Source organism: Vicugna pacos, chromosome 2 (assembly GCF_048564905.1).
Source record: "Vicugna pacos chromosome 2, VicPac4, whole genome shotgun sequence".
Lineage (NCBI taxonomy): Eukaryota > Metazoa > Chordata > Mammalia > Artiodactyla > Camelidae > Vicugna > Vicugna pacos.
Genome location: NC_132988.1, coordinates 74,432,912 through 74,451,796, shown reverse-complemented (window position 1 = coordinate 74,451,796; position 18,885 = coordinate 74,432,912). Strand labels below are relative to the sequence as shown.

The 18,885-nt window shown below is 36.7% G+C and overlaps 2 protein-coding genes across 4 annotated transcripts in view; both read right to left on the bottom strand.

Annotated features, from left to right (window-relative positions):
- BMP2K (BMP2 inducible kinase) overlaps window positions 1–18,885 on the bottom strand; it is a 117,212-nt gene that overhangs the window by 84,026 nt on the left and 14,301 nt on the right. The gene's annotated exons all lie outside the window — the stretch shown is intronic.
- On the bottom strand, window positions 941–2,530 carry LOC140686924 (uncharacterized). 2 transcript variants are annotated; one of them, XR_012060930.1, is made up of 2 exons: window positions 1,420–2,530; window positions 941–996 (listed from the first exon to the last, which is right to left on the bottom strand). XR_012060930.1 is itself a non-coding variant. In XM_072942077.1 (2 exons), the coding sequence occupies exons 1-2, from the start codon at window positions 2,144–2,146 to the stop codon at window positions 973–975; spliced, it is 630 nt and encodes a 209-aa protein (XP_072798178.1). In that variant the 5' UTR covers window positions 2,147–2,530; the 3' UTR covers window positions 941–972. The 2 variants fall into 2 exon arrangements, 1 of the variants encoding a protein (XP_072798178.1); XM_072942077.1 differs by having other exon boundaries at window positions 1,541–2,530.

Here is an 18,885-nt window from a genome sequence, read left to right as displayed (position 1 = left end):
GACAAAATCATAGCTGTAAACAAATGCATTCAAATAGGATGAGAGGGCTCAAATCAGTAACCTAACTTCCCATGTTAAAATCTAGAAAAGGTGAATACATTATACTCACAGAAAAAAAAGGAAATAATAAAATTAAAGTAAACATAAATTAGAAAACAAAAAGCTAATAGAGAAAACAACAAAACCAATTTTTTTCTTTAAAAAGATCAATAAAACTGGTAACATCTGGCTAAACTGACCAAGAAACAGAAGAGACACATTACTAAAATCAAGGATAAAGAAGAGATACCATTACCAACATCACAGAAATAAAAAGGATTAAAAAGCAACTTTATGTCAATAAATTAGATAATCTAGATGGAATCAATGAATTTCTACAAAGATACAAATTACCAAACTGAGACAAAAATAAATAGAAAATTTAAATAAACCTGTAGCAAGTAGAGATTGCACTAGTAATCAAAAAACTTCCAAGAAAAGCCCAAGACCAACGGGCTTCACTAGTGAATTGTATCAAATGTTTAAACACCAATTCTTCACAAACTCTTCCATAAAATAAAAGAGAAGGGAACACTTCTCAATCTATTCTGTGAAAACCCAACCACTTCACAAGAAATTACAGACCAACATCCCTTGTGAATATAAACGTGAAAATCTTTTGACAAAATACTAGCAGACCAAATCCAGGAATATACTTAAAAAAAATTTTTTTAAAGTATGTATATATGTATGTGTATGTATGTGTATACACACACACACACACACACACACACACACATTGTGACCAAGTGGGATTTACCCCAGGAGTGCACAGAGTTGGCTCAACATATGAAAATCAGACTTCCGGGCAAGATGGCGGAGTAGAAGGACGCTTGTAAGTCACCCTCTCCCACAAATACACCAAGACCCACATCTACAGACCCACTCAGCCAACCAGAGCACCTGCGGAACTCCAACAGATCATCGCCCTCTTCAAAAGATAAAGACGCCAAAAATCTGGTAGGAGAAAAGGAAAAAAGAAAGAACAAACGGCAAAGCAGCGCAGGACGGGTCCCGCGGGGAGGGAGCGGCAAAGGAGGACTGGCGCTCGCTCGCTGGGTCTCCCCTCTCCAATTGAGAGGCCAGCGGGACGGAGGGGGAGCCTCCGAGGCTCGAATCTGTACAGAGCAGCCCTTGTCTGACAGAACTAAGTTAAACAGGCACAGAGCGTCCCCCCGACAACCAGCCTGAGATGCGGGCCGGCAGCAGCGGGCAGGGCCAGGCTGCATAATCTGGGCGGAGGACGGGGGCGGCTGCACGGAGGAAACTCCGGGGGACTGCAAGGGGCTGGGCGCCGGGGCTGTGGGCGTACAGGACAGAACAACCTGGGCCCTCCATAAAACAGCAAGGTTGATGTGCTCTCGGGGGAAGGGTGCATACCCCCATCTCTGAAAACACGCGGAAACTTTTCAAGGGAAGAGGGGCGGGGCCCAGGCAGAGCCGCCATATTCTCCGGCGCTTAACACCCAGGCGGGGGCAGAGACGAAACTTGCGTCCGCACCGAAGGGCTTAGCAGCCTCAAGGGCCAGACTGAGACGGGCCTACAGCCCTGGGCAGATAGGACCCTTCCATTCTGGTACCCCAGAGAACTTGATCCACAAAGACAAACAAGCATCTGGGTCTTGGCTCGGAGCAGGGACGAGGCTGCCCCTGGGTCTTCCCCGAGCCCACCCACGGAGCGCGACCAGGGCGGAGCGCCGACCGGGGCGGAGCGCGACCGGGGCGGAGCGCCGACCGGGGCGGAGCGCGACCGGGGCGGAGCGCCAGCGCAGAGCGCGCAGCCGCACAGAGCAGCGGAGCTACCGGCGGCGCAGGCAGTGGGAGAGCGGTCCCCCGCCTGCCGGGCAGGAACACAACCCCTGACCGAGGTGCTGGGAAGGGGCACGACCCGCCCTCCTGCCTGGCCAGTCTGCAACATCTGACTGCGGCATCCGGAGGGGCAGTGACCCGCCCGCCCGCAGCAGAGGAGAGCTGCATCTGACCCCGTGTTAGGAGGAGGCGCGATCTGCTTGCCGACAGGTGCTGGGAGCAGCACAGAAGAGGGCGCCAACGGAGGGCCTATGAAAACAAGCTGAGCTTCCAAAACAGGACGAAGACAGAAGGACATCACATTAAAAGCACACACACTCCAGGAGAACACCGACAACCCCCCCTTTTTTTTTTTTGGTTTTTTTTGCTTTGTTTTTTTTTTTGTTTTCTGTTTTGTTTTAATCTGTTTTTACCTGTTCTATTTTCAATTACTCTTTTAATTTTTACTTCTTAATTCATTTCTATTTCTCTTGGGTTTTGATGTCCTGTTATTGATTAGACACAGGCTTCAAACACATATATTCATCTCCCCACCCCCCCTTTTTTTTAAGGTTTTAAAAGGACTTCTCCACCCGATTAATACTCTGCTTCAACCCGCTCTTCTATTATTCATTATACATTGTTTTCAAACCCTCTTTCTCCCTTCTTTTAAAAATCTTTCTCTCTCTCTTATTCTTTTCTCTTTTTTTCTTTTTTCTTTTTTTTTCCTAAGTTCTATTCCTAAATAGGCATTAGATAGATAAAATCCTTAAGATCCAAAATAGACAACTGATACTCCATAAACCACAGTGCCAGAGAGGTATGAGCAAGATGAAGAAGCAGAGAAACCTTTCCCAATTAAAAGAACAAGAGGAATCCCCTGAAAGAAAGCTCAATGAAATAGACATCGATAGCCTACTAGATCAAGATTTCAAAAAAGGAGTGATCAAATTGCTGAAGGAATTAAAAGAGATAATGCTTAGAGAAATAAAATATGTCAAAAATGAAATTGAAGCTATAAAGTAGAGCCAAGCAAAATGGGAAAACTCAATGACAGAGATGAGGAATGATCTAACAGCTGTGCAAAGCCGACTAGTTAATGCAGAGGAACGAATTAGTGATCTAGAAGACAGGGCAACAGAAAGCACCCATTCAGAAGAACTACAAGATAAGCAAATAAAAAATAATGATAATAGCATAAGGGACCTATGGGATAATATAAAGCGTCCCAATCTTCACATAATAGGGGTCCCAGAAGGGGAAGAAGGATCAAAGGGAATTGAAAAGGTTTTTGAAGAAATCATGACTGAAAACTTCCCAAACTTAAAGAAGGAATCAGATATACAAGTACAGGAAGCTCACAGGGTCCCAAACAGGAAGAACCCAAATAGACCCACACCAAGACATATCATAATCAAGATGGCCAGAGTCAAGGATAAAGAAATGACTCTAAAGGCAGCAAGAGAAAAGCAAAGAGTGAACTACAAGGGAACCCCCATAAGGCTCTCAGCTGATTTCTCTACACAAACACTACAGGCCAGAAGGGAGTGGCAAGATATATTCAAAGCCCTGAATGAAAAAAAGATGCAGCCTAGGATACTTTATCCAGCAAGGCTATCCTTTAGGATAGAAGGAGAAATAAAGAGTTTCACAGACAAAAAAAAGCTGCAGAAGTTTAGCAACACTAAACCCATGCTAAAAGAAATATTGAAAGGGCTATTCTAAATAGAAAAGCAGCAGGATGCTACAGAAATGAGAAACGAACAACTGGAAAGGTGATAACTCATGAATTACAAATAAAGAAAACACGAAATTATAAAAGAAGACATACAAATCACTGAGACTGGGAGAGGGAGGCAGGGAAATATAGAATTTTTTTTCTTTCTTTTTTAAATTTTTTTAACAGTAGGATGGGTTTGAGATCATGTTATTATCAGTTTATTAAAAACGTGTATAGGTTAATAGATTTACAAAAAAGGGTAACCACAAGTCAAAAATTTACAAGGGAGTCACAAAAATTAAATAAAATCCATGATAATACAAAGGAAAATTACCAAACCACAAAAGGAAGAAGAAAGGAACAAAGAGGATATACCAATTCAACTGCAAAGATAAGTTCAAAATGGCAATAAACACACATCTATCATTAATTACTGTAAATGTTAATGGACTAAATGCTCCAGTCAAAAGACATAGAGTGGCAGAGTGGATAATAAAGCAAGAACCTTCAATATGCTGCATACAAGAGACCCACTTTAGGGAGAAGGACACATATAGATTGAGAGTGAAAGGATGCAAAAGGATATTCCATGCAAATGGAAAAGCCAAAAAAGCAGGTGTTGCAGTACTGATTTCAGACAAAATAGACTTTAAAACAAAGGCCATAAAGAAAGATAAAGAAGGACATTTTATAATGATTAAAGGAGTGATACAAGATGAAGATATTACACTCGTTAATATATATGCACCCAATATAGGAGCACCTAAGTACATAAAAGAATTACTAACAGAGATAAAGGGGGATATTGATGGGAATACAATCATAGTTGGAGATTTTAACACTGCATTAACATCACTAGACAGATCTTCCAGACAGAAAATAAACAAGGCAACAGAGAAATTAAATACTACAATAGAAAAACTAGATTTGGTGGATATTTTCAGAGCTTTACACCCCCCAAAAATAGAATATACATTCTTTTCAAGTGCACATGGAACATTTTCCAGGATCGATCATGTACTTGGACACTAAAGAAACCTCAACAAATTTAAGAAGATAGAAATTATCTCAAGCATCTTTACTGACTACAATGCCATGAAACTGGAAATCAACAACAGAGAAACAAAGGAGAAAAAAAGAAAAGCATGGAGATTAAACAATATGTTATTGAAAAAACAATGGATCAATGAGGAAATCAAAGCTGAAATTAAAAAATACCTTGAGACAAATGATAATGAAAGCACAACCACTCAAAACCTATGGGACACAGCAAAGGCAGTGCTAAGAGGGAAGTTTATAGCGATACAGGCCTTTCTCAAAAAAGAAGAACAATCTCAAATAAACAAGTTAACCCACCACCTAAATCAATTAGAAAAAGAAGAACAAAAAGCCCCAAAAGCAGCAGAAGGAAGGAAATAATAAAGATCAGAGAGGAATTAAATACAATAGAGATTAACAAGACCATAGAAAAAATCAACCAAACCAAAAGTTGGTTTTTTGAAAAAGTAAATAAAATCGACAAACCTCTGGCCAAACTCACAAAGAAGAAAAAAGAGAGAGCACAAATTAGCAAAATAAGAAAGGAAAATGGAGAAATTACAACAAACAAAATAGAAATACAGAATATCATACGAGAATATTATGAAAAACTATATGGAACCAAACTGGATAACCTAGAGGAGATGGACAAGTTTCTGGAAACATACTGTCCACCAAAACTGAATCAAGAAGAAACGGAACACTTGAACAATCCGATCACTAGAAAGGAAATAGAAATAGCAATTAAAAACCTCCCTACAAATAAAAGTCCAGGACCGGGCGGCTTCACCGTGGAATTCTACCAAACATACAAAGAAGAACTCATACCAGTCCTTCTCAAACTCTTCCAGACGATTGAAAAGGAGGGAATACTCCCAAACTCATTCTATGAAGCCACCATCACCCTGATACCAAAACCAGGCAAAGACACTACAAAAAAAGAGAATTATAGGCCAATATCACTGATGAACATAGACGCCAAAAGCCTCACCAAAATTTTAGCAAATAGAATCCAACAACACATAAAAAAGATTATACATCATGACCAAGTGGGGTTCATCCCAGGGACACAAGGCTGGTTCAACATACGCAAATCAATCAATGTAATACATCACATCAACAAGAGAAAGGACAAAAACCACATGATCATCTCAATCGATGCAGGAAAAGCATTTGATAAAATTCAACACCCATTTATGATAAAAACTCTCACCAAAGTGGGTATAGAGGGAACATATCTCAACATAATAAAAGCTATATATCACAAACCTATAGCCAGCATAGTTCTCAACGGTGAAAAACTCAAAAGCTTCCCACTAAAATCTGGGACAAGGATGCCCACTATCACCACTCCTATTCAATATAGTCCTGGAAGTCCTAGGCACAGCAATCAGGCAAGAGAAAGAAATAAAAGGGATCCAAATTGGAAAAGAAGAGGTAAAAGTGTCATTATATGCTGACGACATGTTACTATATATAGAAAACCCTAAAAGGTCCACAAAAAAGCTACTAGAGCTGATCGAAGAATTCAGCAAGGGAGCAGGTTACAAAATTAACATTCAAAAATCAGTTGCATTTCTTTACACTAACGATAAATCAACAGAAAAAGAAAGTAAAGAAACAATCCCCTTTAAAATAGCACCCAAAGTAATAAAATATCTGGGAATAAATCTAACCAAGGAGGCGAAAGAATTATACACAGAAAACTATAAACCATTGATGAAGGAAATTAAAGAAGACTTTAAAAAATGGAAAGATATTCCATGCTCTTGGATTGGAAGAATCAGTATTGTTAAAATGGTCACACTGCCCAAGGCAATCTACAGATTTAATGCAATCCCTATCCAATTACCCAGGACATATTTCACAGAACTAGAACAAATCATAATAAAATTTATATGGAACCATCAAAGACCTAGAATTGCTAAAGCATTACTGAAGAGAAAGAAAGAGGCTGGAGGAATAACTCTCCCAGACTTCAGACAATACTATAGAGCTACAGTCATCAAGACAGCATGGTATTGGTACCAAAACTGACATATAGACCAATGGAACAGAATAGAGAGCCCAGAAATGAACCCACAAACTTTTGGTCAACTCATCTTTGACAAAGGAACAAGAATATACAATGGAATAAAGACAGTCTCTTCAGCAAATGGTGTTGGGAAAACTGGACAGCAGCATGTAAAACAATGAAGCTAGAACACACCCTTACACCATATACAAAAATCAACTCAAAATGGATTAAAGACTTAAACATAAGACAAGATACAATAAACCTCCTAGAGGAAAACATAGGCAAAACATTATCTGACATACATTTCAAAAATTTTCTCCTAGAAGAAATAAAAGCAAGAATAAACAAATGGGACCTAATGAAACTTACAAGCTTCTGCAGAGCAAAGGAAACCAGAAATAAAACAAGAAGAAAACCTACGGAATGGGAGAAAATTTTTGCAAGTGAAACCGACAAAGGCTTGATCTCCAAAATATATAAGCAGCTCATACGACTCAATAAGAAAAAAATAAACAACCCAATCCAAAAATGGGCAGAAGACCTAAACAAGCAATTCGCCAAGGAAGACATACAAATGATCAAAAAACACATGAAAAAATGTTCAATATCACTTATTATCAGAGAAATGCAAATCAAAACTACAATGAGGTATCACCTCACACCAGTCAGAATGGCCGTCATTCAAAAATCCAAAAATGACAAATGCTGGAGAGGCTGTGGAGAAAGGGGAACCCTCCTACACTGCTGGTGGGAATGCAGTTTGGTGCAGCCACTATGGAAAACAGTGTGGAGATTCCTCAAAAGACTAGGAATAGACTTACCATATGACCCAGGAATCCTACTCCTGGGCTTGTACCCAGAAGGAAATCTACTTCAGGATGACACCTGCACCCCAATGTTCATAGCAGCACTATTTACAATAGCCAAAACATGGAAACAACCTAAATGTCCATCAACAGGTGACTGGATAAAGAAGATGTGGTATATTTATACAATGGAATACTATTCAGCCATAAAAACCGACAACATAATGCCATTTGCAGCAACATGGATGCTCCTAGAGAATGTCATTCTAAGTGAAGTAAGCCAGAAAGAGAAAGAAAAATACCATATGAGATCGCTCATATGTGGAATCTAAAAAACAAAAACAAACAAACAAACGAAAACAAAGCATAAATACAGGACAGAAATGGACTCATGGACAGAGAATACAGACTTGTGGTTACCGGGGGGGGGGGGGGGGGCGGGGTAGAGGGTGGGAAGGGATAGACTGGGATTTCAAAATTGTAGAACAGATAAACAGGATTACACTGTATAGCACAGGGAAATATACACAAAATGTTATGATAAATCACAGAGAAAAAAAAAAACATATGAAAATCAAGCATGTAATAAAACATATTAACAGAATGAAGAATAAAAGCACATGACCATCTTAATAAAAACAGAAAAACATTTGAAAAAATCCACCACTTCCATGATAACAGTACTCAACAAACCAGGAATAGAAGGAAAGTTTCTCATGTGATAAAGAGCAATTACCAAAAACCCACAGCTAACATCATACCCAATGGTGAAAGACTGAAAACTTTCCCCATGATATCAGGAACAACAATGTCTGTTTTTACCATTTCTATTCAGTGTTGTATAGGAGACTCTCGCCAGGGCAATTTAAATAAAAATAAATAAATAAATAAAAGACCATTCAAACTGAAAAGAAATAAAATTAACTATTTGTAGATGACATAATCTTGTACACAGAGAAGACAGAAAATCCACACAGAAAAGCTATCAGAGCTAATAAACAAGTTCAGTAGGTTACAGGATACAAGATAATTGCAGCAAAAATAAATTATATATACACTAGCAATGAACAAGCTGAGAAAGAAATTAAGAAAACAATTCCATTGACAATAGCATCAATCTTTTTTTAAAAAGTTATAAAATTTAACAAAAGAGATAAAAGACTTGTATACTAAAAACTACAAAACATCACTGAAAGATATCAAAGGTCTAAATAAATGGAAAGCCATCCCTCATTCACAAATTGGAAGAATAAACTGTTAAGATGGTATAATATTCCCCAAGTACTCCCCAATTCCTCATTAAAAAAATAATAAACTCCCAATGTCCCTATCAAATCCTTTTTTTTTTAAGAACTAGACAAGCTGATTCTAAAATTTATATAGAAACTTAAGGGACTCAAAAATACCAAAACAATCTTGAAGAAAGTTGGAAGACACACACTTTCAAATTTCAGAACTACTTACAAAGCTACAGCAACCAAGACAGAGTGGTACTGGCATAAGGACAGACATTTGGGTCACAAAAATAAGCCCATACATTTATGGTTAATTGATATCCAACAAGAGTGACAATGCAATTCAATGAGAAATGGTGCTAGGGCAACTGGACAGTCACATGTAAATGAATGCGAGTGGACTTCTACTTCAAACCATACACAAAAATTTAACTCAAAACGGATGAAAGACCTAAACATAAGAACTAAAACTATAAAACTCTTAGAAGAAAACAGGTGTAAATCTTCATGGCCTTGGATTAGGCAATATATTTTTAGACATGATACCAGAAGCACAAGTAACCAAAGAAAAAATAAATTGGAATTCATCAAAATTTTACACTTTTGTGCTTCAAAGAACACTATTAAGAAAAAGACAGAGACAACTACTCTGTTAATAAAATATTCAATTTGACACCCTTTTTGAAAAACTGAAAACATAATCCAAAGAACAGAAGACATTTACAAATCCCTTATCTGATAAAAATCTAGTATGCAGAATCTATAAAGAATTCTTACCATTAAACAATAAAAGATAAATAACCCAATTTTTTAAAGGGCCAGAGATTTTAATACAACTTTCTCCAAAGAAGATATACAAATGACCCAATAAGCACATGAAAAGATGCTCAGCATTACCGGTCATCAGGGAAACACAAATCAAAATCATAACGAGGTACCTCTTCACAGCCTCTAGGATCGCTACAATCCAAAAGACAGACAACATGTTGGTGAGAATGTAAAACAACTGGAAACCGTCATAAATTTCAAGAAAATATAAAATAGTGCAGCCACTATGGAAAAATTTTGGCAGTTCCTCAAAAAGTTAAACATAGAGTTACCATATGACCCAGTAACTCTATTCCTAAAAATATAACCAGAAGAACTTTTCTTTTCATATGCATTCACACAAAAACTTATACATAAATGTTCATTATAGTATTATTCATTACAGCCAAAATGTGGAAACAACCCAAACTGATTAATGGACAAACAAAATGTGGTTATTACCCAAATAATGTAATATTATTCAGCCATAAAAATGAACGACATATAGATATATGATAAAACACGGATGAAACCTGAAAACATGTTAAGTGAAAGAAGTCAGACACAAAGGCCACATATGATTCCATTTATATGAAATGCTCAGAACAGGTAAACAAACAAAGAAAACAGACTGCTGACCACAAAGGTTTAGGGTAGGGAAGGAAAAATGGGAAGTGACTGCTAATGAATACAGGGCTTCTTTTTGGAGTAATGAAAACATTCTAGAATTAGATACCGGTGGTGGTTCAAACGCACTAAATACAGATGGTCCCCAACTTACTGTGGTTCAACTTAACAATTTTTTGACACTATGATGGTGCAAAAGCAATATGCATTCAGCAGAAACTGTACTTCAAATTTTAATTTTGATCTTTTCCCAGCCTAGGATATGCAGTAAGATGTTCTTTTGTGATGCTGGGCATTGAGCTGCAGCTCCCAGTCACTCCATGACCACAAGGGGAACAACCCACTCACTTCCAACCATTCTGTTTTTCACCTTCTATACAGTATTCAATAAACTGAATTACATAAGACGTTCAATAGTTTATTATAACACAGGCTTTGTATTAAATGATTCTGCCCAAATGTAGGCTAATGTAAGTGTTCTGAGCATGTTTAAGGTAAGGTAGGCTAAGCTATGATGTTTAGTAGGTTAGGTGAATTAAATGTTTTCAACTTATGATATTGTCCATTTACGATGGTTCACTGGGACACAGCCTCATCATAAGTCGAGGAAAATCTGTATACTAAAATACAAAAATCATTAAATAGTACACTTTAAACCGAGTTCTCTGATATGTAAATTATATCTCAATAAAGCTCTTATTTTAAAAATTAGAATATGTCCAAGGAATTACAACTAGCTCCTCATAGCTGACATACAGGTCCCAAAACATGAAGATATGGGAGATAAGGCATGGTAAAGAGTCAGATACAATTCTAATCACGAAAGATCATTGCTAAGATGTTTGAACTTTGTCCTGCAGGAGAAAAGGAAACCATAGAAGAATTTAAAGCAAAGGTTTATATTCATCAGATGTGCACTAGAAAGTAATTCTGTAGTAATTGCATTTCTATACAAGAGCAGCCAAGATAAAAATGGAAAAAAATAAAGACAGCATTTATGACAGCAACAAGATAATAAAAGCACCAAGGAATAAATCAAATAGAGGATGTATAAAAGCTGTATGAGGTAAATTATAAAACATTAATGAAAGACAAAGAAAATTGACATAAGTGGAGTTTTATATATCTATACATTTATGGAAAAGAAGGCTCTATGTTACATAGCTTCCAATTTCTCACAGGTTATTTGATAAATTCAATGTCATTCAAATAAAAATCTTAGTTTTTCATGGAACTGGATACGCTGATTCTAAGACTCACATGTAAGTGCAAAGAATTAAGAATAGCCAACAATTTTTAAAAAGAATAAAATACAGGGATGGGGGTTAGTCACTTTACCAATTATCAAGATTATAAACTCTGATAAGATTATGTGGTAAAGGCACAGAGGTAAACAGAGAATCACAGAATAACACAGAAAACTCAGAAACAGATCTACTTACATATGAAAACTGTAAAAAGAAAAAATATAAATGACATCAGAGATATTGCATTCATATCATTGGGAAAAGGGTAAATTAATCAATTAGATCATTACCCCATAATACATCAAATATAAATTTAATAATTTAAACATATTAATATAAAAAATTAAACATTAAAAGTTTACAATACAGTAAAATATATGTATGAATTTGAGGTAGGGAAGACTTTTTTACATTAGACATTAACAAACTCAAAATGATGAATACTAATAAAGTTGACCACATTAAAATGTAAATTACAATTTCTTTTTCTAGCAACTACAGATTCGTGGTAGACCACCTTTCCTAGTACAGTAGTCCTTAAAATGCTGGATATAATAACCATGGAGGCAGATCAAGAGAACTGCTTGAAACAAGAACAAGTAGAAAGGTTAAATCCATAAGCTGCACTGGAGCCAAAGGCCAACACTGGAGCAGGGTAGAAGGCCACAATGGGACCACCACAGAAAGCCCAGATCCGCAAAGTACTTCACCCTCAGTGTGAAATAGATACCAATCCACCCTGCAGATGATGCTAAAGAGATACATGCCTTGGCCTCAGTCTTGGCTCTGAATGAAGTGAGAGAGTCTCCTGAGTCTTTCTAAGCAAGATCCAAATTGTCAGAGATTTGGAACTCAACTACCTGTATTGACCAAAAAAAAAAAAAAAAAAAATCTAAGCCAATAATTTAAAGCAGCCCTGGTGCGTACCCAGGGGTCTGGTACAGATAAACTCAAATTTTCTCTAGAGGAAGGCACTCAGACCTCAAAAAACCCCAAGCAGTGAGAATGTATGAAATGTGAGCACACAGTAACAAATATTTTAAAAAGAAGGAAATCACTGAGTATTCAAGAAACTGGGCACCATGAACAAAAGTCAAGGAACAATCAAACTACCCAATGAGACTTGAAAAGACTAAAAACTACTAGAATTACCAAACATAGAATATAAAATAACTATGTTCTTCATATTTAAAGAAACAAAATAGGAAACTGAAAATATAAAACAGGATTAAGATGTTATCAAAATTGACAAGGCCAAAAAAACTGGCCAGGCAATTTTACAACACAAATTGAATTCCTAATGTGAAAAATACAAGAACTGAAAAGGGTAAACTGCAGATGAAGCATACCTGACGGAGGAAAACTGAAAGATATATCTGAATTCAGTAGAGTACTGACATATACCAAAATGCAGCACAAAGGGTCAAAGATGGAACATGGGAAAGAGAAGTTATGAGACTTAGAGGAAAAGACGTGGAGAAAAGACTTGGAGAAAAGACCTGGAGGACTTGGTGAAAAGATTCAATAAACCTCTGTCACCTAAGAGAACTGGGAAGAAGCATCGTTAGAAAGGCTATGGTTGAGAATTTCTCCAGAACTAATGAACACCACCAATCAGCAGATAGCAGATTCAGAAAACCATACTTACACCATCACAGGGAAAGAGCACACCATCAAAGAGCAAACAAAGCCACCAGTGAGAAAACACACATTATCCACAAAGGCAGAGTGACCAGCCTCTCAACAGTGCAAGGAGGTAAGGAAGGCACAGAATGAAACCTCCAAAATGCTAAAAGAAAGTAACTGTCTGCCTAGAATTCTGTATCAAGCAAAACTCTTTTTAGAATGAAGATGAAATAAAAACTTCTCAGGCTAACAAAATGACCTTTATTAACTTTAAAGGAAGAATGTGTCAGCGAGAAAGCAGCTGAGCCTAGAGGGAAAGTCTGCCGTACAAGAAAGAATGATAAACAAAGAGGATAACTATTAAACACTGACTTATAAAACAATAAGCATAACGTCAAATTTGTAGATTAAAGAGAAGTGACAACAGAGGCAAAATCCTAGACAATAAGATCATAAAGCAGGAGAGAGTGGTGATGCTACAAAGGAGTTTGAGCATTCTACAGTTCTCATAAGATTTGGCATTTAGATATTAACTTCCATCTTGTGTTAAACAATCACTAAAAGAACAGGAGAAAAAAGTATATAACTTCTGATGTAATAGAGGGGGGAAAATGAAATAAAGAGAACCTTAATCAGTCCCAAAAAAGCAAAAAGAAGGATTTTAAAAAGATAATCTAACAAGTATTGCTTAAAGAGACTGAAGAGGAGTCAAGGGCAGAAGCAGGAGACAAATTAGACAAATTAGAACAGTATTTCAGTGTGAAGAAAAGGTCTCAGAAGGATACGTGAAGACTGTTAACAAGAGGTTAGGGAGACGTTAACAGACACACCCACACACATGCACACATACCCACACAGCTGCTTCACTAGTCCAGGCGAAAAATAAGAAGGTATTCATAGAAAGGAGATGTCAAATTAATCTCTAGTTTCTCACTTGGGTGACTATGTGTGGGCTTCCCTTCCGACAAAGACAAAGAAGTTGTTGATTTGGTGAAAAGCTCAGGTTTTTATATTTTAATAGTCTGGTATCATGCCTACAACAAAGGCAAGGAGGTGTGGACTAAAAAGATGGAGACTTGGGGAATTTTTGTTTGTGAATAGATCTATCACACAGGGAGACTGAGGAGGAATAAAGGACAGGTAAAACACCATCACCCGCAAAGGAAAATGAGCTCACTGAGCATTCCGGAAAGTTCTAATATCATCTTAAAATATTTGGGACAACTGCTATTAGAAAAAAGAAATGCTAAAAGATAATTCTGTTTTAAAAACTTCTGAAATACAGTGAAAGGTTTACAAAGTTAAATATATTCATCCTCCAAAAACTTGTTTATAATTTTAGCATATATTAGATATTTCTTCTATATAAGCAAGGCAATTCAATCTAAAGTCCATTAACAAATTAGTCATTTGCCATTTTTTATTTTAAATATTTATCATACAAATTATATTTTCATTAAATAAAAATAGCTCTACTTCAAAGTTTTGAAAACAACTATAGTTCAAACCGTTCCAATTTAAAATAGTAACATGAAATGATCAGAGGAAAAGGCAAAGCCTATTTTTGTGAGCACCTAGAAACTAAGCTAACTTGATACTAAACTGGCACACATAACTACATTCCAGGATTTGGTTCACTGAATTAGAATGAAAATCATACATAACAGCCCATGGTTAGCAAATAAAAACCACTTAAAAATGTATTACTGACTACACATGAGGAAGTCAGGAAGCATGGCAATTCCACATCATTCAATCCAAAGTAAGATAAACTTTTTTTTAAGTCACAGAAGACCTAGAGTGTACTGTACAGGATGTGTAAACTCCTCCTGGCACTATCCTTTATCCCTACACTGGCCCTAACATGTTGACGCTTATGCATGCACTTTGTGTAAGAATCTCAAGTGTGCCAAGTTAACACAGTGCCTTCTGTAATTACTTCAGAAGGGGAGGAGGGGACTACTGAGAAAAATTCCAGCACAGAGCCAAAGTTTCAGCAGAGAGACAGTATCTGTTACTTCAAGGCCTGATAGCAAAACCTTGGCTCAGAAAACAAATACTTATTTAAATATTCTGTGTAAGCCTAAGAAAAGCACTCTCTACAATGTTTCAAATCAGTTTATCTTGATGTCACCAAACACAAACAAGACTCAAATTGAAAGAAAAGCTTGTGTAATTCCTCCTTTTTAAAGACAGCTCAAATCTATTTCCTGATTAATTAGACCTGTCAGGCAGAGTAGAGCATATGCTGCTCACCAGCCTCTACCAATCCCTGAGCTTAATATTCCATTGACTAAATCTGTATTTATCCTGCTAATAGAAAACCATCCAGTACTATCATCCAACTCAGTGCTTTCCAATCACTTGACCCTAGGGAAATGACATGTAAATGACAGAGTCTGCTTCCAACCTGAGTTGACCAGCAGGGACCTCCAACCAGAACAGGGCCACTGTGAGGGCTGAGAAGAAATCATCTTGGCACACCTATAATCCATCTTTGGCATACAGCACATCAGTAAGGAAGAACTCGGTCAAACTCTTCTGATACTCAGAGATAAGACTAGACACACCCTTATAAAAATCTTATGTACTTTTAATTGAAGAGCCAATCAAAAAATTGTACATAAAACTCTTTAAATACACACAAATATTTGAATTAGCACCAGAATCTCCTCCAAAAAGTCATGTTTATTTATAAGTTAGAAACATAAATTCTCTATACACTTTTACTTCCCATTATTTTCATGCATTTACAAACACCTATGGCCACAATTATTTAAGCTATTAAAATAACAAAAGGCTGAATGCCATTTTTTAATTGTAAACATCACAGGGAATCAAGGAACATATTATACAGGCAATTTACATAATGTCTATGTACTGTCCGAAATCTTCAGAATTCATATATATGTAAATTTTCCTGAGAAAAGAATCTATATAACTTTCATTAGATTCTCAAATATGCAATCCAAAAAAAGTTATTTTTTACTACTTTTATTGGAATATGCAATAAATATCTTTCTCCAAATTCTGGTCTTATACATATATCCTCTTCCTTAAATTATCTACAAACTGTCTTCTAAGGGTACCTGATCTTTGATGACCTCAGATTTCTTCTCTGTAAAAATGGGAATAATGCTGTTGCCCTGTCAACTTAAGAATTGGTCAACACATTAGATTTGACAATGCAGGAGAAAGTTCTCTAGACAATTAGAAGACCCTATCAAAATATATCAATATATAATAATTTGATAATATTTATCATTGATGTTTTTATCTGTATTAGAATTGTCTGTAAAGACACTTAAAATTTCGGACAGAACAAGTACCATTAAAAAAATCAAAACAAGTTTTATCTTAAAAGTACTGATATCCAGACTTTAATTCTCTCATTCAGCCTGTGGATCCTTAAGACATGTAGGTTTATATTAGAATATATTTTATTTGAAAGAGCATAATAGTAATTATGTGCATTTTTGGTTAACAATGACTATATTGAAACTCTTGAGTAAGAGAATTCTAGGTACCCACTGGAATGTCCCTAAAAATATTGCCCACCTGAAGCAATCTGCTCAGAGACTAATGTTAGAAAGTGACACCTTTGAAAGTACACGATCACAGCTTTTCTAAAAATAAACTCTTTTCAGAGTAAAGTAATTTACAGAAATGCAATAGAAAGAAAGCTAAGGAAAGAAATAAAGCTAGTATTTCCTCCTTTGGTGAGGCTCTCTATATATTAACAATAGCTCTAAAATTATTCCCATAGCCTACAAATTATTAATGCACTGTCCCCTTTGACCTTAAAGGACTAGTAATAAAGATGAGAAAGCCTTGGAAACAGTTCAGTCAGGTTTCTCACAAGCACTCAGCAGGTACTGTGCCCCCTTTTCCTTTGTTTCTTTCAACAAAAATCTTACCAGATTTCTGGTAATTCTCACATTTATGGCTTCAATATGTTTTTTTCTACTGATCCGACTTACCTGCATTTGGGGTAACTGGTGCTTTAAAAACATACCAGATTGCAAGACCCTCCTAGAGTCCATGTCTTTTTATCTTTGATTCCTCAGGCCAAATGATAAGGCAATATCCAAATTAAAGGCAATTATCTCCTCCCAAAACCATGATAATCAAAAAATTTTGAATTGCTGAAAAGGTCAATCCATTTACAATATAATGTAAAGCATATGGGACTAATCTTAAAAAGTTGTAAGACACAAATGAAAACCTTCACTAAGAAACAGAACAGATTTTAATAAAATAGAAAGACATGCTATGTTCCTGGAAAGGAACACTCAATGCTGTCAATACGTTTAATCCCAAGTTAATATACAGTTTTCATGTAATGCCAAAATCCCAACATCGCAGAATCATACAAAGTGTTCATTAAACCTGAAGTTTTCTGGGCTGTTCTCTAAACCTAGTATTAAATCTTGGGGACTGAAGTCCAGGAATCTGTTCAATAATCAGGTAAAGTTTAAGAACCCTTGCATTAGTCCTGCTAATGACTGATCTGAAGGCCATTAACAGAGAGGATATTCATCATGAACTGTTTTGATCACTGGGAGAGTTTTACTTCTCTGCCTCCTAGGACACTGGCTAAAGGAGAAAGCAGCCTGTGGAAACAGCAGCACTGGCATCACCTGAGAGCTTGCTGGTGCTGCAGAACCTGCAGTGAAATAAGCCCCCAAAGACTCACTTATCAGAGTTTGAGAAACAGCACATTAGAGAACAAGACTCCTCGAGCCACAGTTTAAAAATTAATACATCTAAAACAAACCAGCTACTCAAGTAAACGGAAATGCACATCCCTCCTGAACTTCCCTGCTCTACCACCAGTCCCTAGGACCCCTCGTCATGACTCCCAGAAGACTGTAATGCAGTCACTATATTTGACCTCCTTTTCCTTTATTTCTAGTCACAACAGCTCCCCCTCCCTTACCCTCATTTTCTTTACTAAAAAGTCAGAAAAGCAGATTTTTAGAATGAATGCGGGTTGTTTTGTTTTTCTGGTTTTGCTTTTTTTTTTAATTATTATTTTGCAAAACTGAAAAAGACCACAGATAAACTTAGTTTTCTACTACTACTACTTTTTCTCTCTCTCTTACATCTCAAAACTCCATTCACAGGTCTGAAGCCTGGGTAGTAAGTCTCATTTCACAACTTCCATCTCACCAGAAGATCAGGTGCATCAAATTAGCCAATTCTTACACGATGCTGTTCAATTTGTCTTTTCTTCCCAAATTCAGCATTATGCTAAGCTTTCCTTGGGGCTCCCTGGCCATACAACTGTTAAGTAAAAAAAAACAAACAAAAAAACCTTACACCTTCAACTTTTCCCAGTTTTCCTAAATGTGACATAACTGCCATTCTACAACACATCACCTGTTTCCTTGGCCTGCTTTTCAATGCTCTCTTCACCCAATTATAACACTCCTGCCTCTCGCCCAAACTGCAATTAACTAGTCATAAGATGGGGGCTCCTCCTATGTTCTTTTTTCTCCCAACAAATTTTAATATGTGGCTCTGCTAGCCTCTGGAAAACATTTTAAGTAGGACACCGTATGTATGATTTTACAAGTCTATGGAGGGGAGAAAGACAAAAATAAGTTAGTACAACATACTGCATTGAACTCCATGGGCAATATAACTAAAGTACAAAGAGCTGTAATGAAAAAATTATGTTTGGAATACCCTCAAGCCAGCATTCATTCTCTTTTCACTTAAGCAGGCCCTGAAATTTCATCGTTTTAGGAAGCCTTTCTTGATGAGAACTAACAACATAAGCCAAGAATCTTATTACATAAACAGCATCACAGACCTAACTCAAATTAAACATGCAACTGCTTAATACACATATCTTCTAATTCAGCAGCTTGTTTATATAATCCCACTTATGATTAGAGATAAATAGTAAGCAAGAATGCCGTAACTTCAT